We start from the raw sequence: 25,038 nt of genomic DNA, 5'->3' as shown, positions 1-25,038 counted from the left end.
CATTAAGTATGGAAGCATAGCTGACCAGGAGACTCACTTATTTTTACTACTTGCCATATCCTAGAAGAATTTACAGGTTAACAACCAACCTATTTGGCTACATTATGAACACAGCTTCCATGGCCATCAAGTTTTACTTGAATCTGTAGCTTCTGGCTTAGAGGTAGGAACACTACCCATTGGACCACAAGACTGTTAATTATACCATTAATATTTTTGTAAACTTCTCTTAAATTATTTATGCATACAGATAATATGTTTTAGAGCCACAGAGTCTGAGTTCCAAGCAAAATCAGTAACTTCATTAAAAAAGGAATTTGAAACCACTGAGAAGCCATTAGATTTCTGCATACTTTAGATGATTAAAATAGATAAAAACAAAATATATACAGTAAAATAACGGGATAATAATTAATTATGCACATTTTTAATGCTTTTTAAAGATGTGCAATTATCAAAGTTCTGGTACATGATTGATCACAAATGCTGGTGTCCTGAAGTGCTGTTACAAGTCAACCTTGTAAAGGAATATTCAAACTGCAAGCAAACATTCAACCAGGTCAATACTTACATAGATCTTTTGGAAATGACATCGTGATAGGCATGCAGATAGAGAAAAGGTACCAAAAAATGTTGAAACTGCATCACAACAAACAATGAAAAATTATTCTGTGGAGAAAACATTAATTATGCTGTGGTAAGATGAATTAGCCACTCATCATTAATGAGAACGTACATTTTGTGTAAGTTTTAAGTCCATCTATGATAGATGTACTACTGCTGGCAAAATACATCATGATAACATTCAAGACAGCAGTGAAATGTTCAGTTGACATATGTTCTCTTGCATAGTATTCAATCATGACTAAAACAAGTATGTTTGCTTGGTTAAAAATATATATTTTAAATATTACCGTAATACACCTTCTCTGGGTCTATACGGATTCTAAATAATATATCAACTGCTGGTCAATATTGTTTATAAGTGGAAATATTTACAACTCTTTACAGTTCATTACATTTTGTTGACCTTTTGAAGTTCAGTTGCAACTACTTCATATAAAGTTGTCAAAGGATAAGGGAAATTTGACCAAAATAATTTTATTTAACAAAACAATAAAATAAATTGGAAGCACTTTTAAAAATATAGCACATCAAAACTAATCTTAGCAGCTTGATTTCATAGAAAAAATTCTAAATTTTAATAACTTGCATTTCACCAAAATTGACATCTGTATTAATTCTAAATTTCACTAGTATTAATTGAACAGATATAGAATAACAGCTGGTTAATGGTTGTTTTAAAACAACTTTTAAAATGCATTTTGGAGTGAATTTAGTAGTTCAAGGTGAAGCATATTAAGTGGTGGGAATGAAGTACATTTTTGTTACTCTGTTTCACCATCAAGCACTTCCATCTCGCACAGGTTACAGGGATAAAGAATGTGAAATGGGCTTCCATAGCACCACTGTTGCTGGTAATATGGAATTCCTGAACTGAATAAAGTCGGCAATTTGTACTGACTTCTTCCAATGCAGATGGCCATGTGTGCGGGGAAGTATGCTGAGTGACAAATAATGATATCAAACAGCGCATAATACTGACATGGAGCACACCTGGCGTTTTGGACTGCAGAGTCCAGTTAACTCTCAATCACTGCCAGCTGAAATAGTATTCAGTTGCACAAAGGATATGCCTGTTAGCATTATTTAAAGGACTAGCCGTCTAACTTCAAGGCGAGGTGCTTTTGACTTAGTTTTGCTGGTTCAGAATTAATGGAAGTACTGTGTTGTGTTGTTGGAGAAACTAACCTCTTGGATTTTCAAAAAATGGGGCTAGGTTCTGACAAGGTGGTGGAGGAGTTGTTTGGCCTATCAGAAGAAAGCCTGCTTCAGTATTGGTGATTATGGTTGCAGTACCCCTTGTGCTGCAGAATGAAATGGAAATGGAGCACAGGGAATACAGTGCTCAGAGGTGGGAAGAGAATGGCTCTCAATAGAAGGTACTACCCACCAAGAATCTTTACATGATACTTCTCTCCATTTCTGATAGGAACAAGGAGCAATGTTTGAGGTGTCTGTGTTTCAACAAGGCGGTGGCCACTGAACAGTGTCATCTTCCATAACTTGACTTGCAGCCGCACAGCAGGGAAAGGATGTTGCTGTCAAGACTAGTAAAGTCACTGTCACCCTGAATTTCCACACCAAGGGTTCTTCCAGTTAGGAGTAGGTGACATCATAAAAAAATACAGTTTGCTGTCCATCACTGTATCAGAGAAGTGACAGAGATCCTGTATAGAAGGAATGGAAATTTCATGGTCTTCACACTGATGAGACAGAAGAAGGAAGAGAGAGCATGTGGATTCACCAAGCAGTCAACATTCCCAATTGTGAAGACTGCAATACTAGGCAATGTCTATGTGAGCTCCACATGTTAACTGGAAGATGTTCCATAACCACAAGGACTTCCACTCCAGCAATGTTCAGTTGATATATATGCCGAGATGATCCTCTTGCTGGATGCCTGCTATCATGATGCCTTCATCCTGTGACAGTCAGCCATATCTACCATCATCTCTGGGCCATCTCAAAGTTCCAGAGGGTGGTCGTTGGGTGACAAGGGAAACCTGCTGTAGAACTGGCTAATCACTCCCTTCCACCATACAACCATGGGCGGAAAGTACAACAATACTGAGAGCCGTGCAATAACAAGGAAATTTGAGGAAAAACCATTGACATCTGATTAACTGTTCTGCTGGCTGGACCCCACAGTTGGGCACCCTCCAGTATTCATCAAATTCATCACAGTCTGCTGTATCCTGCACAATCTAACTACTATGACAGAACACCCACTACCACCAGACATTGAGCAATTAACTCATGTGGAGGAGAGGGGGAGGAGTCTGAAGGGAAGTATTTTAGGCTCTTCGCTCTAGAAGGTCTATCTGGGAATGAATTCTCAGGAGCCCAGTTCCTTGATACCATTCTAACATCACAACTGTTCCACAATTCCTAACCTTTCAATCCATCTGCTGCAGACTATCACAATGTTCTGTTAGCCCAAATCCTGAAATAAAAGCCACCAACAAGAAACCTTTTCATAATAATTTTATTCAAAACACTCATTGTATTACATTCAAAACTTAACTATTCACCCGTTTGCATTCCATTAACGCTAGTTCTCATGTGTCTTTTCTTATCCTAGAGCAGATTCTTGTTGCAATGTCGGGGGGTTTTGTCAGCTGACTGAAGAGCAGGCAAGAGAACCGCTCTGCCTCTTTTCAGGATGGTCCTGCCAAACTACCTACCAATCAGGCAACGGCAAGGCTTCCTCTGGAATCAAGCACCCAGAGATAGTGAGGGGTGGCAGCTCTTGTGCTTAGCAGAGCTATGAATGAAGGAAGCTGTGGCTGTTGCTGGAACAGCACGCCACCTCTCCCCCATAACCAAATCCCAGGATCACGAAACAACCAAGGATGAAGAAACGTGGGTGTATGATATAATAAGGGATGTGGGCAGGGGGTGGATTTTGTGCAGTGGGTATCACGGAGAGACGATGCGGTGGGTCAACAGCAACTGCAGGGGTTTGGCTCCCAGCAGGCAATGCTCTGTCCAATATCCAATCCCTTGATCAGGCACTGAGTCCCTCTGATCAAGGAATATCCCTCCTGGATGTGACAAGCTGCCTCCAGAATAGCAGCTGTCATACATGCTGCATGGCGAGAGGCCCAGCTCCAGGTGAGTTAATACCAGCAGCAATAGGATAAGGCCCTTTAGCCGGTCTTTAATTGACCAGTTAAACGGAGGTGATGGCCAAGTGGTATTATCTCTTGACTATCAATCCAGAAACTCAGCTAATACTCTGGGGATCTGGGTTTGAATCCTGCCATGGCAGATGGTGTAATTTGAATTCAATTTTAAAAAAATCTGGAATTAAGTATCAACCGATGACCATGAAACCATTGTCAATTGTCGGAAAAACCCATCTGGTTCACTAATATTCTTTAGGGGAAGGAAATCTACTGTCCTTATTTGGTCTGACCTACATGTGACTCTGGAAACCCACCATCATTGTAATTGATTCTCAACTGCCCTCCAAGGGCAAATAGGAATGGACAATAAATGCTGATCAGCTAGTGATGGTCATGACCCATGAATGAATGAATAAAGAAGTGAGGGTCTCAACTGGCTGAATCCAGCTGCGAGGAACCACATCCCTGCTGGTCTCAACTTCTGATACCTCCAGCCACATCTGTTTGGTTGGTATGGCTGGTCTCTTCATTCTGTCTGCAGATCTTCTGATCCTTATACTTCAGCAGCACCTCCATGGGTTAGAGAACCAGTACAAAGATGTGGCAATGGAGGGATGTAACACAACTTTCCCAACTCTTCCTGCTATCACTCCTCTTCTTACAGCCTTCAGAGAAAATGCAGAATGTAGTCATTCTGACTCCATACTGGGATTCCTTTGAGGCTTCTACTGAGAGTCAATAGGCTTTACTTTGTCAGAACCCCAGAAATGCTGTGGCTGCGTTAAACATCTACAGCAAAGCTGCTGAAACTAATGAGTTCCTGATTAACTGCTGCCCTCACCCACCTCCCGCAACTCTCCTCCCTGCCCGCCCTGTCCAACTCCCAGACCCTGCTGCCAGACGGTCTGCTGAAATAAAATTCCTGCCCATATGTCTTAGTAAGGATTCTTAAATTTGATTGGTTGAGGAGGCACACATTTACATATATCCCAGATTGCCTGTGAAGAGCACAATGCTATATCAGATTTCTTATGATTATATATCGCCATATAACAGCTCCGAAACAACTATGGACTGCAAGTGTAATGAATTTGATCATTGCTGGACTGACTGTAAAATCTAGGCCAATCGCTTTTTAAGATGCTTATTTTATTGTTATGTCATTTGTAACTAAAAAATATTACCTAGACACTTCTGTAGAATCTGCAATTATTTCTTCCTTCTGATAAAACACAAGTTCAACGCCAGTTGATCGAATAAATTAGAGTTGCTGTTACTTCAGCAAATGTAAAATTAACTCACTGAAAGGCACTGTGACATGATCACAATTAACTATTTTAATTACATTTATTTTCTATCTGGAATCTTCCCTCAGCTCACCCAATTAAAGGTTGCATTTTAAGATGCAAATATCTGAATTTAGAGGAGGAAGGTGGAGAGCAAGTCATCAGTGTAGCAACTGTTAATCATTCACCCATAAAAGTGGTTGTGAACACTGCAACATTGAAGTAACACACCAGGTCCCATTAACTAGGGAGGAGATACTGACAGGTGGTGAATATATGCAAACTCTGGAGCCAATGGTCTGAATTTTCCTGGGCCATTGGTGACAGGCTGGAAGTCCCAGGGGCTAGCAAAACAGCAGGGAAGGTGTCAGGGAGATTCAAGTCTACTTTGCCATACTACATTGACACATACAGGAAAGTTGGTCAACTAAAGGCCATTTTCTACCTCTACAGACATGTTTCTCATGTTGGGTGAGCCAGGTGCTACATGGGCAGACTGCCCAATAAAAATGAGCAACCTCCCAGTAAATTCCGATGGAGGTTTCAGGGGGAATGAAGGGGGCTTTCTTTATGGGAATCAATGGTGGCAATGATAGCTCCTGTGACAAATGCACTGTATATCCACTCAGACAATCCCACATCCCAATTGTCAGTGGCTGGCCCTGGCTTTCACCAACCACGCTTGTCCCTCTACAGAGACACCCTGCAACTGAAACATCCTGGGCCGGATTCCCTGACCGCACCTGCAGCTAGAGTCCTCTGATCCCGCTGCACTGACTGGTGATTTGGCTAAACACCAAATTCTCCATTTTTGCTGGCAGCAGTGGCAGGTGTGAATGGCCCGCTTTATTGTTGAGGGCAGTCCAATGTCCTTAATACAACACCAGCTATGGTAATGGCCTTTAATTTGGCTGCCACCAGCAACTTTTTATTCTGAGTCTCACTGCCCTCCAACGTGGGGATTTCTTGTTTGCAGTCTTGACAGTGGGACTTCCCCTTAACCGCAAACCCCAGCCCTTATTTCAATAAAAAATGTATTAAAACTCACAATCAGATTCAATCAAAGTCAAAAAATTGAGAGAACAGATTTTGGTGAAAACTGGAAATTGGCTTTCAAGTTCCCTACCTCATGGAATTTAATAATGTTTATAACCCAAGCACAGAGTCCAGCAGCAACTGATGACTTTGTTCGCACAAACTCTGGATTGAACTCAGTATCTTTGAGATAGTCTTCCTTTATAGTTTTGATAATAACTTCAGGGATATGCTCTTTATCAAAGTTAACAATTGCCTGGAGGAAATCATCCACCTAAAACAAAATTTAAAAATCATTTGAATGGTATAAAATTAACTTAATTTTCCCTGTCCTCCGTCCAAAAACACACGCAGAATACTAAATAAAGCAATGGAAATAAGCATTTGTTTTCTGAAATTTGTAACAATTTTGAACATGGTGAAAGCCTTTTAAGACTGCCTTTAGTTGTTTTAAAAATGTTAACCTATTATTGTCAATGCAGCTAGATTTCCAGCAAATAAGGCCACCATTATAGTACCATAGTCAACGCAAAGTGCTCATTAATATAAAATTGCAGATTATGTTCGATTTCGTATCTGACTCCTGAGTGCATTGAGTCATAAAACCACAGCCTATACGATCCTGATACAAGGCCATTTATATGCAGTCTTGAGGTACCTCCTCAAGAGAACTTCGTAAATTAACTTTTGGCAGTTTTGTTGCTGTAAGACAAGTAATGCTCATATAATGCTGTCCTAACAATTTTAAAAAGCAGTGTGGTGAATGGAGCTTTTGAATGGTGATGTAAGCATGAATGGCAAGGATTCCTTTGTCATGGGTTCATTGCAATGCTTTGTGAGGTGGAGCCAACAGGATGGCTTGGCTTTTCAAATGTGCATCAAACTCTTGAGGGTCGGGCTGAGGCTCTGCAAAACAACTGCAGTTTAAGGTTGCTAGTCAAAAAAGTAAATTCTATTTGCTGTAATTTTAATTTTGACTTAATGATGTCTGTTTTTGTTTTAATTTCTTTCAGTTGTAGGGATATAACACAAAGACATGCTGTGTATTTCACTTTTCAGGGATATAGTACTGATGTTTACTCTACTTAATAAGGCTGGATCAAAAATAATTATTGTTAATGATGGGAATGAGTAATTACAATAAAAAATGATTACAGATGTGTTTCAAAACCTAGCCCCAGGGATAAGCATACAGAACTACATTGTTAGACAGAAATGTAAATCAAATTGATTAAATTAAAATGCGTTAAGTCTGATATTTGTTAACCATATAAGTATTTTAGTAACAACCCTTGCAGGTTTTATTTGTATTTGATGGTTTGAAAATTGTGTTAAATGTTGTTCCTAGGACACCTAAAATTGTATATTTCAATAGATTGAATAGAAAGATGATACTAGACAAAAGTGTGACAATGAGACATTGTCCATACATATTGATGAAGTGAGGGGGTGGGAGGGGGGTGGTGGGTGCACCCCATGTACTGCATCATTTGAAAAAATTGGTTAGCACTATATCTGTTAACTTCAAATTAGATACAAACCAGAATTATATGTTTTAGCAGAGCTCAGTATGTATGCATGGAGATGAAACTGCCAGATTCACATTCTTAAGCTTGAAATTTAATCTGATTTTAAATAAAATTCTGAAATCAAATCCTTTAACGTGCAGAAAGTATGAATAAATAAAACATATAATTACTGACCATACTATCACTGACAATGAAAAAAGCAAATGAATATTCAGTAGGATTTCACCTATATTAAGACATTACCAGGGATTTTGTTCAATTAGATATTGCATATATGAACTTGACATTATAAAGAATCAAATATGAAGTCTAAAATATAGAATGTTCAGAAATTTTATTTTGTACCAAGCAGTTCTGTTATAACATGCTAACTCATATTTTCATGAAAACATAAATCAATATGCTAGTCATCTTATGCAGAATCAATTATCAGCATCCCTATGGTGTGAAGAGAATCAATTATAAAATTCTGTGATTATGACTGCACAGAATAATTTGTCTGTTAATGATTTTGTTTCCAGACCAAAGATTTTTCAATGTGATATTTAGTAAATTTTCTTCACATATTAAGGTTGCAGGCCTTATCAGCGGAAATAAATATGTGATCTGAATTTTACATTTTTGCTGTATAATGAAAAAAATAAAATCAGTGAATTACTTCTCAACAATACTACTATAAATCCACTCGTGATTCATATTTCATTAATAAAATAAATGTATAACACAGGTAGAAGCATTTTTGGCAGGCATTATATTCGCAACCAAATTCTTTGTTGCAACATGAAAATCTGATTAAAAATGCAACACAGATTAAAAGAAAATGAATAACATGTTGAACTCCTGTGCAAGTTTAAAAATGCTGAATTGCTTATTCTATTTTTACAAGTAATCACACTTAAGTCACAAAGAAAGTCTTGATTAAAAAATTGATTTAATGGTCTCAACTTGGACATGCAATTATTCAATTAATATTACCTTGCTTAACAATATCTTAGCTGTTTTCCAACTTCGATCTTTTGGAATTTTCCCATTAGGGGCTAAAAGCACCTGAATGGCAGCAGTAACATTGGTAACGATTTTAGGTGGATTTGGAAAAGTTCGTAATTCTGTCAAGTTTGACTATAAATACAAAAAGAAAAACTGTTTTATTATTTTACAAAAATGTGAATAACTCACATCTTGCAAATATCACAGCTCGATCTTCATACCCTGTTTAAGGTGTTCAAGGCAGCATTTGCAGCATGAAGTGCAGGCTCAGCTTTAGCAAGGTCTTCTTCAGATTGCTGCTGTTGCTTTGACACTTCAGTTCGAATATCAGTTACCTGCAACAATGCTTTGTCAATGAAGCAATTAGAGAGTATATTGTTGTTCATCATATTTTGTTTAAAGTTAAACTTCTTTGTAGTACAAGTTATTGGAGTCACTTTTAAAAAAATCATAGAATAGCTTTTGTTACTTTTCTTTTATAATGCCTTAGAATAACATTGTAAATCTGCCAAATGGGTTCAATTTATCTGACTAAAAAGATTTTATTATAACTTTGCATTATATAGTTTTTAATTCTCATATTAGTTTTTAAAAATGCAAATCTTCAAAATATGATTTTAAATATTACTCCAATGGAAATAATAGGTGATTTATGGAAGTGCCTTTAAACAACAATTCAAAAGAATTGATCAATTAGTATAATCTTAAACATTTTTACTCTTGTATTTTGGCAGGCAGTTCGATCGTCACCCATGACAGGCATTTTTCTTATACTTTAAAACAATTCTGGCTGGAAACCATTTTAATAATAACAAGTTATAGATGTATGCAATTTTTATGAACTATGGTCAAAATCTCAGCAACTTTTAGTTTCTATATAGCTATATTCTTGCAGGTTCTGGTGGACAAACTGTTTTTAGTCATGCATGTACCCTTTGCTCTTCAGCATCTGCAATAGCTTTCTCTTGATTCAGCTTCTCAGTCTGCTGCCCTATTTTGGTGATCAGTGCCTCAGCGTCTTTGTTCCTTTGGTGAAGTTCCATCTCTTGAACAGCTAGCTTTGCCTTCAGAACTTCTACCTAGATAATTAAAAGCAAGACATGCACTATTTAAAACATGAAAAGCAGACTACGATAACTGAATTTTAAATTTTATTATATAATAATACAATCCATTATCTTTGGGGTCAAAAAGTTAAAAGCAGTTGGTATTTGGGAACTGTAAAACATTCCTTTGTGTATTGGTTGAAACATTTTCATTATTTTCAGTCCTCTATGGCTGTATTCAAAGTTATACATTTCTCTGCAAGCCCAATGAGAGAAATACACATGAGAAATACTACCAGTGATAAACAATATTGGATTTTACTTTTTGTTTGGCCATATAAAACACGGTTTATTACTTAATCCCTGTTAAATATTGTAAATACAAAGCATACCTTTTTCTCATCCATTCACTTGTGCAATTATGTCCATGACAATTTTGTTTTAAATACTCACTTGTGAAGCTGTAGTTAGTAGTTTTTGAAGACCATTCTCCAGTCGCTCCTTCTTTTGCATTAGTTCTTTTTTTTTCTTAGTCAGCAGGTTTTGGTACAATTTAATTTGCTCCAGGAAGCTTTTTGGGGTGGTATAGTTATAATGTTTCTCGTTTTGCTGATACTTCACACTAACTTCATTCACACAGATGTGTGCATGAGCAATAAATTGACCAATAGAAAATTTCACTTCAGGCTAGAGGCAAAATGATAGGGAAATATTTATTATAACTGTAAAATGCCATACATCAGCACCTACAGACTACATTATAATATTTAGAAATATACTAATACTTTTTATGTTAGTCTTTTCTTACAGCACTGCAAATATTAGCTAAATTTGATCAGAATAAAAGTTAATTGTATGAACTAATAAAACATCAAAAAATAGCTGTCTGACTGAGAAGATGTGCTTGAAGTAACAACGAAATGTGTATGTATTTGCATTTATAAATATACTTAACTTAATCATTACTATATTAGGTATTTTTAATGGAAATTACATGAAACAATTCCAAAATATATTAACATTTATCTAATCCTTAATTCTGAGTGCAGGGGAAAGATATTGTTTCAACAGATATCTTATGGCTGAACAACGTGTTAGCAAATATTTCGCCTGCACTATCAATACATTGTAAATTGATGGCCCACTACAAAAGTTTAGGGTTTCAGAACTGGAATTTATAAAACCAAACTACATTATAAAACTTTAAACTTGACACATATACTACCACAAAACAAAGATGAAAATTACACAAACTAGCAGAATATATCTCTTATAGATAATGGCAAAAATATAAATGTTTCATCTACTTCAAGGAAAATTGTGTGAAATGTATTTTTACTGCAAATGTACATTTTGCATTCCAATACTAAAAACACAATACTTCTGGAATAAGAAGCTTCATTTCAAAGATCTCATTTGAAGAATCAAACAAACTCTTTGACATGCCATGCTGTTATACAAATACTTTTTGCCCTATTTCTACTTTGCATGGAAAATGTATTTTCACAGTTGTCAGAATGATGGACAGGAAAAGAATGATCAGACTGTGGCTGTGTGCTTGTACCTATACACAATGGCTCAGCAGGAGTCATGGTGTGTTGGTGAGACTAACTATGTCCCGTTTTTTAACATATTAAGTTTGTCTCCAGGACACACATGGCTTCACTAGGGTGCCTAACCTCATTCATAATAGATGCTAATCTTTTCAGGGCTGACTGATGACAGCACTTCCTGCCCTTCACGGAATTAGAGCTGGGTTTTATCAAAGGACTTCAACTGCTTGCTAATTAGAGTAATTTCCTTCATCATGAATTATTTATTTCCATTGGTAACTGATCACTGCGTCATTAATGGGATATTCTAAAGTCAGTTTTCACACTAATGCACACTGTATTACAAGTGTTTAAAAAAAGTGTTTAAAAAACTCTTTAATACATGCCTCCAGGTCCAATATGTTCTGGGACAATATGCTCCTGTTTTAGATAAATTAACTGTCACTCTTCTTGACTTATTAAAAAATATGGGGTCAATTTAAGCCTGACTAGCAATAAATTTAAATTACCTTATTGGAATGCAAATAAAGTTAACAAACATGCAACTTCGCTAAAGAAAATAAGCTTTTACATTTCTTAGGAATGTAAGTATAAAATTCAGCACAGCATAAAACTCTGCATGGTGCATAATCAATGTACAAGAGCGCTGAGATTTCTTTGGAATCTCTAAGTGCACAAATGAGTCTAAGTATTTAATATAAAAACTTAGATTTTCACTGCGTTTAAGACAAGAGGCCTAGGCTACAAAAAGGATTTTCAGAGGTTGAACTTTTAAATTGTGTGTGTGAAACAGCAGAGAGGAAGATTGCAATTAATTGCATTTATATGAAATGAAGCCATATTAAGATTTATTACACGAGCAGAAGCATCCTGAGGTGTCACCTTGGTATGAGCATTTAGTTATAAATACAAAAGATTAATTCCCAATGAAATTAATAACTGAAATATTTTATTATCAGTTTCTATAATGCACATAGACTAATCTGTTAACTCTTTTGCTCTACCAGGAAAAAATCTGAACAGTGGGTATTGGTATACTAATTTTACAAAAAATCCATTTTGCAAAATTGTTGGTTGTTAGTTGCATATTTTGATAAATGCTTTAAATTGTTGGTGCACCATTAAAATAAATAAACTCGTGAAGTTTAAAAATAAAATTTCATTTAGGGTGCCGGTAAAATGCATGAACTGGAGTTTGAACCCAACAATTAGTAATGGCATCAGGATCATTTCATTATATCAATGCAAGGTGCTATTTGTTCTTCTTTGGGAACAAAATATCAGCTGTTGATTTATTTATCATTCATTGGATCTACAATGTTAGGAAGAGGGACAAAATCAGTTTTTAATTTAATAGTTAAATGATTCTGTAGGTGACAAACTGCAAACACAATTTTGCACAACATTGCACACACAAAGTAAGTTTACCTCCAGTCCATCAATTTTTTCAATGGAACTATGGCTTACAGATTCCAATGCTGTCTGGGGCCATGGGTGAAACCAATCAATGGCTGTGCAGTTCACCACAGCTGGAAATTTCCTTGCCCTCATCCGAAGAACAAAGCCCACTGGGGAGAAGCACAGAACAACCTAAAAAGTATATGTTTACAATCAAAATTATGTGTTATAGAAATTGGTATGAAGTTATTGAGGCTGTAGTCAGGCATTTCATACATTCAAATAATGATTAGAATAGTGTCTTGCATGGTGAAGAGACCTTAGGGAAAGATGCAGTGAGGAGAGATGTAAATGTCAATATTAATGATACAGGATTAAAAACAGAATTGATGTGACCACGTAGTATCCTCCGCAACTGCCGTATTAACAGATTAGCTGTATAGGTATGCTTTCCAGAATAATGAATTTTCACTAGTTCTCTCCTGTAACTTTGAGGAAGCACTGCAGAAACCAAAGAAAAATTATTTATACCATTTTTCTGAGATTGTGAGGCTCTTCCAATAAAGTTACAACAGATGAATAGATGATCCCCTGTGGAAACTGCCACCATTTATAATGGAAAATAGGTTGATGGAAAACTTAATAAAAAGATGTCCTTAGGACTTTTAAGTAGCCTTGGATTCAATTCCAACTCTGTAATAAAGCAGTCATTGAGACAGCAAACATCGCAGAGAGAAATATAATGGGAAACATCTGGGTTTAAAACTTTCAAAGATGCCAAATTGTTTGTCTTTCCAAAATTTTACATCACATATTTGAAAAAGCTGAGGAAAACGTCAATATTGCTTGTGTTTTGCAATATTAGGATGTGATGCACACCCAAATACAATATTTGATTCAAAATTAGATTCCAAAAAATCACAAGTTGCTCATTTTAATTGGGCCACAGAATTTGTGTGCATAGCACTTGTATTTTCAGTGCTAGTGTGTCCACGATGTATGTACACATTTCTGGTGCTGGCATTTGGTGATGACATTAGCATGGGCATTGGGACTATGTACCGTCAGTGAGAAGAGTTCTCAGAAGAGTTGACAGATCATGATATCGGTTACTGACTTGATTGTAGTGTTGTCATTTTCAGCCTGAACACAGTAGCTAATTTTCATTCTTAATGACAGCTACTTTCAGATTAGTTGCTCACTGTTTTCTACTGACTGTTCATGAAGTGTTTATAGGTTTCTCCAGTAAGTTAAGGTTGGCAAAGTCTACAGAAATGGTTGCACCAGGTGAAGGCCTTGGTTCTGATTTCCAGAGTTCTGCTCACATCACTTGCATGCAGGCACAGTTACATGCAGGGCAGCATCTAGATTCTGTAGTTCCACAACAGAACAACTGTGGAGTGGGTATTGGACGTTCTTATGTGGGGCGGAGGATCTCAAAAAGAATGCATGTGAACTCAGGAAAGGGAAGGGTCAGGTCGACAAAGGGCATGTGGACATTTGTATTAAAGAGATTGGGGAAGAAAGGGATATCAGCGTGGATAATGTTGGTGTCAAGGGTAGTGAGGGAAGGCTGGAAAGTGACAGGGAGAATAGGAATTAGGAGGTGATGACTATGGCAGGGGCTGGGAGGAGCTTGGTGGGTGGTGACAGAATCTTAGAATACACATAAGCAATGAGTGTTAGGTTCACCTTCAGTGACTAATAATGCAGTTGGTAAAACAAGTTTAAAAAATGTGGGAGGGGTCTCAAGACACGTGGGAGGAGTTCAGCACCATTATTCTCGGCTAATTGAAGGGGCATCCTATTAATTACATGCTCAAGCCATGGAGAACAAGGCTCAGCTAAGTACTGGTTTTGAGAGTCAAATGCCCAATGAGCGCTATTTACGAAAGGTGCACATTCAGAACAGAATCTATTAAGTATTGGTGCTTCAGTGAAGTTAGTCTGAATTGCAATCTGTTCCCGACAGAAGCATGTGAAAAGGACAGGATGATCAAACAATCAAGGACCACAGCTACCAGATAGAAACTACATGCACATTGCAAGCCTAAATATTTTCATTGTACCGGTCATGGCTTATCCTGCAAGGGGTGGCCTTAGGATACCATGACATAGGGCAGGCCAAAGACTTGACACCAGATGCTAAGCTTGGAGGGAGACCATTCAAGGGGGATTTCAAAAACATCTGTTTACAGATGTAAAGAGGAGTAGAAATTGTTGGCTGCAGGCAATGCTATGTTGTTGATAGCTGTGATTTGAATGAGGAGAAGGGTCAATTGCTGATTGGCACAGCTCCAGGAAAAACATCAGTTTAAGTAGCAAGGGGAGTGGGGACCCATGAAGTCCAAAATGCTCCCAAGGAGTGGAAGAAATCAGGAAGTCATATGGTGCGACCAAAGGTATACAGAAGACACAGCTCATACACGAGTGAAAAACGAGTGAAAGCAGGTGCCTTTGCTTCCCAAGGGATGTGGATCAATTTGTCACCTCCTCTGTGAAGAACTAGTACCATAAGTATTTGGAGAACATCCCATGCTAACTATTTTGAAAGTAACTGCCATTCTGGACTTTTTTGCCAGCAGGTCCTTCTAGGGTTCCACTGGGCAACTGCGCAATCTTACAATCAGCAACACACAAATGCATCAGAGAGGTCACAGATGCCCTTTTCAATAAAACTTATTACGTGTAGTTTTGCATGAATGATGCAAGCCAGGCTGCTGAAGCTGTGGGATTCAAAGAGATCTCAGCTATCTCATAAATGCAGAGTGCCATTGACTGCACATATGTGACTTTGAGAATTTTCTGGCAGCAGCCAGTGAGACTCAAATAGAAACAGTTTTCATTCCCTGAACGTCCAGGAAAGTTGTGATCAGATCCTTAATGTTTGTGCTATTTACCCAGGGAGCTCTCATGACTCTTGCACCTTGACTCATTTGCAGGTTCCACAGACCTTTGAAAGACCATGGTTCTTAGAGCGTTGGCTCCTCAGGGCCAAAGTGTACCACAGAAGATCTATCAAAATAACACATGTTCACTGTCCACCTATTGCTGCTGAAGAAAGATACCATGTAGCACATTTTGCACAAGATCTTTGGTAAAGCAAATAATTGGCCTCCTGAAGATCCGTTTCCAATGTTTGTATTGGTCAGGTGGGCTTTCTATTACTCACCACAGATAATGTTCCACATCATCATTATTTGCTGTACTCTGCATAACCCTACACTGTAAGGGGGGGAGGGGGGTATGTGTTAGATCATAGATCATAGAACCCTACACTGCAAAAAGAGTCTGCACCGAACACAATCCCACCCAAGCTCTACCCCCATATCCCTACATATTATACCCACTAATCCCTCTAACCTGGGCACTAAGGGGCAATTTCTTAGCATGGCCAATCAAACTAACCCATATATCTTTGGACTGTGGGAGGAAACCTATGCAGACACAAGGAGAATGTGAAAACTCCACACAGACAGTGGTTCAAGGCGAGAACCGAACCCAGGACCCTGGAGCTGTGAAGCAGCAGTGCTAACCACTGTGCTACCATGCTGCCCACAGTTGCCTGAGGGAGAAGGACATTGAAGGGAATGACTCTGAACAGGTCAAGGATTCAGGAGAGTCTCATTAACATATCATTTCATAGGTATGGTGGTGACAATCATGCCTGTGACAACCTGATAGCTACAAGATCCCAGAAGGATTAAGATGCTGATAAGTTGTCACAATTGAGTTTCCTTCAGCCTTTGATGCATGGAACATCCCAACACCTTCATTCTCAGCCTAAACATCACACGAAAGGTCAAATAATTCACAATGCTCACAGAATAATTAGTAGTCGCCATATGCCCTCATGATGTGAACATCTTTGGAAGAGATGGTAGCCTTGGGAGCATGTTTCCACTGTGAAATGCAATGATCATTCACAGTGCACATCCTTTAGTAATTCCACATAGTAGTCCTTTCACCCATGATTTCATCGGGTCAGTGGGCATGACAGCTTTAAAGCAGCTACAATTCCAAATTATACATGATGCACTCGTCAGTGTGACACCAGCTCACTAAGGTAGCCTGAACACACATATCAGCCTTTAATGCTTTGAACTTGGACGTCTCCACTGGGAACAGTAATCAGAAAGGTCGAATTGTCCCAGCTCGTCAATGCATAATGCTGAAGCATCATTTTGCTACTGTCCCCTAATCACCCTTTGCACATTACAATGGTCTGACTTTTAAATCTTCATCATGCAGCAAAGCATGTGCAGAGTGCCTCACCAGGATATTGGTGTGATGTGTTGCAACCAGTGGGACTTTGCAATCATCAGAAGCCTGAGAAGTCTCTGTCCTGAATGATCTTTGCATTTGGAAGAGACTGGCCCTGTCATTATTGACTCAGCAGCCAATGATAAAAGGCTGGCAGGTATATTGGCTAGTCTTCAGCGTCCCAGATGATGTGTATTTCCTGATGTCTCAGATGTAGAAATAAAGGCTGTGATGAGATTGTGAGAGAAATTATACAACTGGAGATCTGGATGGGAGATCACAGGGGGACTACATTTTATATTCTTTAATGACTTTGAGACACTGAAGCAAATTAAATATAAATGGAATCCATGGGCATTTGGGAAAGGATTAAAGCTACATTTACTTACAAAAGTGAAAAATTAACGAAGTGAAATTTTCCATTGTCTGCAAAGTGATGCTGAGGTGAGAAAAGCCAGCGGCGCACCTGATGAGATGAATGCTGGTTTTCTTCCCACATTGTCAGCACTCTTTGCGAAGAAAATTTGCAGGTGTGGTCCATGATATCATGCTGGCTGGATGGGAAAATCTGGCAACACAGGGGATCCCAAGATCAGGGTGCCCTTCCGATCCCTGATTGAAAAAAACAGGAACCCCCTCCCAAAAGCACACAATCTATACATGCACAAGGGGAAACCCCCAACCCATGGATAAGGGGAACACTCCCTCTCCCCCATGGAAATCTGCAGAGGCTCCTTTATGGCACTGTCCCTTGCATTGGGCAGTGCCAAAGGCAGTGCCTGGGTATTTTCTGGTCATGACTCTCATCCCAGGAGCTACGTCCCCAGCAGGGCAGGTTTCTTCTGCCCTGTTCCCGTTTTTAAAAACATGTTGTAAACCTTGCCGACATCACAATGTGGGAGAAGCCCTTTAATCAGATTGTAATTTAATTGAATGAGGTTCCTGCCCAACCTTTCTGGGCTGGGAACATTGTTATTTCATTGGCGTGTGGCTGGTGATATACTCATCATCTGACTCTTGCAATATTTTGCATCCATGTCAACGTTTGCACTTGTAGCGAAAACCAGCTCATTATTGCAGCAAGTGAGTGAATATCCATGCTACCACTGTGCATTTAAAACCTCTCATTCTTTTTCAATTCCCCACTACATTCAGGTGCAGCCCCAACACCCGCAGCTGTGAAGGAGGCAGCCTGCTGAACGTAATGCCCCGTTGCCTGAGTTGACTGTATCCTCTGCTGGCCTGAGGACTAGAGGGCCCCGGCCTGCTAAGGGTCTCCTGTTCAACTGCAGTCTCCTAGGCATGTCTTGCTGAAATTGATGGGGTCATTGTCAGAGGGGAGTTGCAGAGGCAGGGCACCTGTGAAGACCCTGGGTTGATGACTCCTCAAGGAGAAGAGGCGCCTGGACAGAAGTTGAGAAGCAGCAACTCCTTCTTGCATAGCCATTGTTTGAATGCACCCATGGCTGGATCAATGATGTGCAAGTCTGAGCACAAATCCAGTGGGAACTGCTTCAACAGAATCTTTGGTGCACTTGCATGCCACAGCCAAGAAAGCAGACAGATCATTTGCAGACTCCTCCATTTTTTGGTTTTGTCTATGGAAAAGCTCTAACAGCTCTGCCTGTCTCTGCATCTCCAACATGTCTCTTAGGGCCCAATCCAGAGGTTCATCATTGGGCTCTATCTCAGTAGGGGCCTTGTCGCCAGCAGTCCTCCGAGTGTCAGAAACCTCAGCTGTCACTTGGCTATGAACCCCTTTCTTTGAGGTAATCATCAGATTATGAACCCGAGCCTACTTCAGAACTGAGCCATGCCAAGACGCATGTGTTCATGCTGGTGGAGGATGCAAGTTAACGCAGTGTGGGTTCTTAGTCTCAGGATAATTCTGCTTCCTCCTCAGGAGTGACTAATGGCTGGCGGGAGTCTTCTGGTGGAGAAAGTTCTCCCCTCTTTCTTGTTGGAACTTGGAAGAGAGAGAATTAGTAATTGACTAAGCAGGCTGATGCATCAAAGATCACTCACAGTCAATGTCGCATTTTGTCAATGTATACCTGATGCATCATTGGCTTGTTTTGTAGGGTGGTGGGAAGGTGGGGTTTGAGTTGCTCAATAACTCCCGACAGGGAGGATCCCGCTCTTTACCAATGAACTCTGTGTCCTCAAAGTTTGACAAGGTCAGGGTCATCATCATCACACCCTCCCCCCCTGCCCCTGATCATGGCCCCCTTCCAGTCATGACTTGCTCTCTTTTGTTATGTGAAATCATATTCTGCATAAAGACAGAGCACAATGGATGAACAAGCTGTTCAGAAGCATATATGCCTCTGTTGTCTCTGCTGAGGCCTCCCTGTATGGGATTAAGATGCCATTGTGCAGGAACTAACATGAGATGGCTAGTTTAAAGTAACTGGAACACATTTAGTGCTGATGTTCCATTTGCTGGTAGTGTATGACATTCTTGTGGACTCTGATACCCTTATTTGAGTGTGAGTTTGCAGTGAGGAGCAGACCAGATCATTCACCCACTTTCTGCACTGCAGGACCTTTTCTGGGCCCCACAGGCACTAGCCTCCCTGGCAACCTCCTCCAAAGCTGGCATGGTCAGGTAGGATGGCCACCTGCTCACATCTCTTGAAAAGAGGATCTCCTTTTTCTGGACAGCCTGGAGGAGAATTCCCTATTTGGCTTCACAAAGAACTCGGGGATAGAAGGTTTCCTTAGCAGGGATGCCATAGTTTTCTTTGTCACTGCAAAAACCTGGCCTGCAGTGACAGAATGTCTGTCCAGGTGCCAAATCAATACTGCATCAGGATCTTTGACCCCAAGAGGTAATGGTGAGGTGGATGACTTCATGCCAGTCCTGCCATTAAATTTGGCAAATTCCTCGTTGATTCATAATTAGTGAGTTAAAGAGCATGAGATTGCATGTGTTCAGCCATTCCACCATCCATGGGAATCGTGATGACTTTCACCATCAGACTTAGTCTTCAGAGTGGAAAATTCTGCCCAGTGTGTGCACCATCTTTATTTCTCTAAAGAGTTCACAGAAATCTGCCACCTGTTCAGGCTGGTCTGCAACTTCAGAACAGGGTGAGGATGACATTTTCAGTGGCTGTAAAGGTGGCCTTGAAAAACTTTGTGTCAGGTTCCTTCTAGGTTGGAGCAGGCAGCGTCTCCAACATAATGCAACTCAGATCTATTGTCACATATTCAAAGAGAAGGGAAAACATTACATTGTAGGCAGAGTGAGCAAGCACTTTGACACAACAGCAGACTTCCCCATGGGGTTTTTGACAGTACATGCTACTTTACAGGAGTCACGCATAAATTCAGAGATATACTATCACCATAAGAGGGTTTCACTCTCTCAATGTCCAGCTGGTGTGTGATCATACTGAATGCATTATACAGATAAATGCCCTATGCTGACAGCAGTCATGATGCCTTTATTCTGTGCTGGTTCTTTGTACTATCAGCATTTGAGTCCCAATGTAAAATCAGAACTGACAACTGGGCGACAAGGGCTATCCACTAACTCCCAGCTCACGACTCAATCTAGGTACAAGCAGGCAGCAGCAACTGTATGAGCAGCAACTGTATATACTGTGTGAGAATGTATGCATTCTCACATGAAATGATATTGAACAGACCACTGGGGTGCTTAGGCAGCTTCAACTGTGCTTCCAAAACTCTCGAGGAGCCCTTCAGTTTACTCCAGAGGAAATGTCACAATTCTTCATTCTGCATTTGCAATCTGCACTACCTTGTCATCATGAGTGAACAGCCCTTGCCACCCAGTAAACAGTGCGCAGCTGAGGGGGGGTACAGTGAGTGTGAGGAGGGGTGCAGAGGAAGGAGGAAGAGGAGGAGGAAGAGGAGGTAATCAACATAAATGCTTTCAAGTTGGCTGTCCATGATAAGTTCATCTGACTGTGGTGCCAGTGAATGCCATCTTAAATCCCCATTTCAACTACAGCCATACTTTTCCTTCCATCTGGTTTTGACCATCACAGCCTCCTCTTGCCCACAATGCTGAAATAAAAGTCATCATGAAATAAGCATTCCAAACCAACTTTATCAAACAATCCAACATTCCATACAAAGGTCAATAGCCTGTCCTAGTGGTTGCAGCATGTATGGTGGAAGGTTGCTGACTTTTAGTGGCAGAGGTAACATGTGGCCTTGGAGTCATCCATATTCAAAATGTCATAAATCGTCCCTCCTTGAACTTACTTGTGTTAAAATAGGAAGATTTGAAATGAGAAGTATTAAAATGTTTAACACAACTTCATTCAGAAATGCCAATAATTGAGACTTTGACAATAATCAGGTTATCAGAAATATAAAAGCAAAATTCTACAGCTGTAGGAACTCTGAAATAAAAACAGAAAATGCTGGAAATATACACCAGGTGAAGCAGCATCAGTGGAGCGCAAAACAAAGTTAACATTGAGTCAAATATGATTATTGTTAAAGAGATAATAGCAGGATATTTGAATCATAGCATAATCAAGAAGAGTCAACATGATTTTATGAAAGGAAAATCGTGATTGACAAATTTATTAAAGCCCTTTGAGGATATAACAGGCAAGGTGGATAAAGGGAACCAGTAGATGCAGTGTTTTTGGATTTCCAAAAAACATTCAGTAGGGTGCTATATAAAAGACTGCTGGAGAAGATGACAGCTCATTGTGTTGGGGTCATATGTTAGGACGGATGCAGAAGATGAAATCATCCGGTTCGGCAGCAAGAATTATTTCAGATGGGAGGTGGGGGGGGCACTTAATTTGGTGTGAAGCAAAAAATCTGGTTCCTAATGGCAGGTTAAAGGGTTGAAATTTTGTCCTCTCAACTTTCAAGGTGGGTTGAAGTTGATCAATGTCGTGAACCCCATCTCATGTATGCTCACTAAAATACCATCTTGCTGGAACTAAGTTCACCCTCCAAATTAAGTACCCCACCAATGAGAATTTAGGGTGTTCAGTTTTATGATGGCATATATGTGCACCTGACAAGCTTCACTTTTTCCATGACTTTTAGGTCAATAGAAGTTGCTTTGCCTTCTTGGACACCAGCCCTAACTTAATATAATGTGTGCCAGTAGCAAAAGCTGTGTCAAAGCTGGAGATAGGAGGCAGGTGAAAGCTGGCGAAGTGAGGGAAGAGGATAAGGTTTAAAAGTTGGACAGGGAAGGCAGGCTAAGCAGAGAATGGGGAGGGGGGTGGATGGAGACTGTCCAGGGAATGGCAGGAGAAAGTAGTTTAGAGGATGGCTCAGTGGTATCAAAGGCGTGGAGTCGGAGGAGGTGGGGGAGGGGGAGAACATAAGAAATAGGAGCAGGAGTAGGCCATCTAGCCCTTCGAGCCTGCCCTGCCATTCAATAAGATCATGGCTGATCTGAAGTGGCTCAGTTCCACTTTCCTGCTTTCTCCCCATAACCCTTAATTCCCTTGCCTACCAAAAACCTATCTACCCGTGTCTTAAATATATTTAGCGAGGTAGCCTCCACTTCAACGGGCAGAGAATTCCAGAGATTCACCACCCTTTGAGTGAAGAAGTTCCTCCTCAACTCCGTTCTAAACTGCACCCCCCTTATCTTGAGGCTGTGCCCTCTAGTCCTGCTGTCCTTTCTGAGCGGGAAGAATCTCTCTACCTCTACCCTATCCATCCCCTTCATTATCTTATATGTCTCTATAAGATCCCCCCTCATCCTTCTAAACTCCAACGAGTACAAACCCAGTCTATTCAGCCTCTCTTCATAGTCCAACCCCCTCATCTCGGCTATCAGCCTAGTGAACCTCCTCTGCACTCCTTCCAAGGCCAAAATATCCTTGCGCAAGTACGGCGACCAAAACTGCACACAGTACTCCAGCTGCGGCCTCACCAGTGCCCTGTACAGTTGCAGCAAGACCTCCCTGTTTTTATATTCTATCCCCCTCGCTATAAAGGCCAGCATCCCATTCGCCTTCCTGATCACTTGCTGCACCTGCAGACTGGGTTTTTGCGATTCATGCACAAGGACCCCCAGGTCCCTTTGCACCGTAGCATGCTGCAGCTTTTCGCCCTTTAAATAGTAATCCCTCCTACTATTATTCCTGCCAAAATGGATAACCTCACACTTGCTAACATTGTACTCCATCTGCCAGGTCCTCGCCCACTCGCTCAGCCTATCTAGATCCCTCTGCAGACTTTCCACACCCTCTGCACAATTTGCTTTGTTGGAGGGAGATAAATTCCTGGGTTGGTAATGGGAGAGAACAGTCACAGTCAGAAGGGAGAGTGGGATGTGGTAGGGTGACAAGGCCTGGTCTATGTTTGTTAAATGAAGGTTTCATGGGGGAGCAGGGGGGTGGAAACGATGACAAGGAGGTGGGACTAGACAGGTGGTTCAGATAAGAGGGGAGGGTTATATGTGTTGGCTCTGAGGGGAGATAAGAATCTAGAGGTAGATTGTAATAGGGTCCAAGGTAATGGGAGGAGGTTTATGGGTGACGAATGGTCATACTGGGTTGGTCAATGGTGAGGGAGGGAAGTTGGTAGGGGACAGAGGAAGGCTAGAAGGCGATGGAACAAGTTTTGAACATTAGTCAATACGTAAGATCCTTCAAAGTAGGAGGAGGGTCTTTTTGGGTGGGTGGGGTTCAAAGTCAACACAAGTAGGTGAATAAAAGAAAACTGGATAATAACCATGTCAAACGGCCTACTTCTGCTCCAATTTCTTATGATATCATGACTTGAATATGAATTGTGCTGAACAAGAGTTAAATTCAAATCAACAAATAAACTGTTTATTCTCCATAAATGCTGCTAGACCTACTGAGAATTTTCAGCACTTTTTGTTTTTTATATCACTATCATACTTATCTCTTGTTGGTAAGATTTTATAGCTTAGCAATTTCTGTTACAGGCTAATTTAATATCTATTGTTAACTTCAGTGTTAAATGTCAATTCAAAAAATTCCACTTTCTGTACCTATATAAAATATAAAATCTGGGAAAACAGAATCCATTATTTCTAATATCCTCAATATAATGTTGCAAAGTGATCCCATTATGGGATACACAACTGTGAAGAATTGCGCTGTCACTTGTTCTTTGACAAATATCTAAATACATAAAAATATTGTAAATAAAACATGACAACAAAAGCTTTCCTTAATAATGAAAACGGGAAAATGTTCATCTTATCATATGATTAGCAAATTGAGAGAATAGGATCTTAGAAATATAGGAAGGCAGAGTACAGGATTTTTCAGTCAGAGAAAACTACATGTTCTCATTTTTTTGTTTCAACAAGAACTGCACCACATAGTTCTTGTGCCATACATTGATTTCTAATATTGGAACTAAAGGCACTTTATTTTCTGGACAGAAATATATTTTAATTTTAATGATGGAATTTAAATAAGTACATTGTACGTCATTCCTAATTAACACAGTAAGTGAAACAGGGATAATACAGGATGACCTTTAACTGTTGCCGAATCCGGTCAATAAAGAAATGCCAGCAGTTCTCTCTGGTGTCCAATAATCCAAGACCTCGTAACTCCATTCTCATGGTGGATATAATACTGTCCATTTCATCATCATTGAACAAATCAGGAATATCCCCTGAAACACAAGTGTATTTACGCACTAAAAATTTGAGTACAACACTTTGCTTAGTTTTCTTCATAAATGATAAATTGAACGGATAAAAATTCAAAAATATGCAAACACAGAAAGGCTGTCAAAGAATATGTTTTACTGTGGCACCATAAAGTACTGTCACTAAATTTAAACCGAAAAATGTTATGTACAGAAGAGTTAACATAATTACATTCAAGTGCTGATAAGTCCAGGAGAGAATATTTGTGGTGACGAGGTTAATTAACTTGAAGATTAGTTGACAGAATGGAAGTTTACTTTCCAGGATTTAAATCTAGAATAGTTTAATATTTCAAACATGTATGAATACTAGATGTTTTATCAGTGTATTTATGAATTGAGGCTAACAATCTTACAATAAGAGCGAGGTGAATACTGAGAACAACATATGTTGATGATCACATAAATGTGTTCAACGATTTCTCCTCAGTAACAGATCTATTTACCCAAGCAATGCTGCACCTAATATTTCGCTGCTTAGTATTGTTAATTACGACTTCGTGGAAGTAAATCATTGCATAAAAGATTTCAAAAAATTG

At 39.6% G+C, this 25,038-nt stretch overlaps 1 protein-coding gene across 1 annotated transcript in view; it reads right to left on the bottom strand.

Annotated features, from left to right (window-relative positions):
* dnah9l (dynein, axonemal, heavy polypeptide 9 like) overlaps nt 1-25,038 on the bottom strand; it is a 443,144-nt gene that overhangs the window by 120,989 nt on the left and 297,117 nt on the right. Inside the window, exons 53-59 of the mRNA XM_080198977.1 lie at nt 24,321-24,463; nt 12,617-12,778; nt 10,089-10,322; nt 9,522-9,668; nt 8,811-8,924; nt 8,578-8,721; nt 6,165-6,347 (exon numbers count right to left, since the gene is read on the bottom strand). Of these exons, the coding sequence (XP_080055103.1) occupies nt 6,165-6,347; nt 8,578-8,721; nt 8,811-8,924; nt 9,522-9,668; nt 10,089-10,322; nt 12,617-12,778; nt 24,321-24,463 (1,127 nt within the window). The remainder of the gene's footprint in view (nt 1-6,164; nt 6,348-8,577; nt 8,722-8,810; nt 8,925-9,521; nt 9,669-10,088; nt 10,323-12,616; nt 12,779-24,320; nt 24,464-25,038) is intronic.

This window comes from Carcharhinus amblyrhynchos, chromosome 11, assembly GCF_965287045.1.
Source record: "Carcharhinus amblyrhynchos chromosome 11, sCarAmb.v2.hapA, whole genome shotgun sequence".
Taxonomy (NCBI): domain Eukaryota; kingdom Metazoa; phylum Chordata; class Chondrichthyes; order Carcharhiniformes; family Carcharhinidae; genus Carcharhinus; species Carcharhinus amblyrhynchos.
Note: the sequence above shows the minus strand (reverse complement) of the source record. Positions and strands in the feature narration are given on the sequence as shown.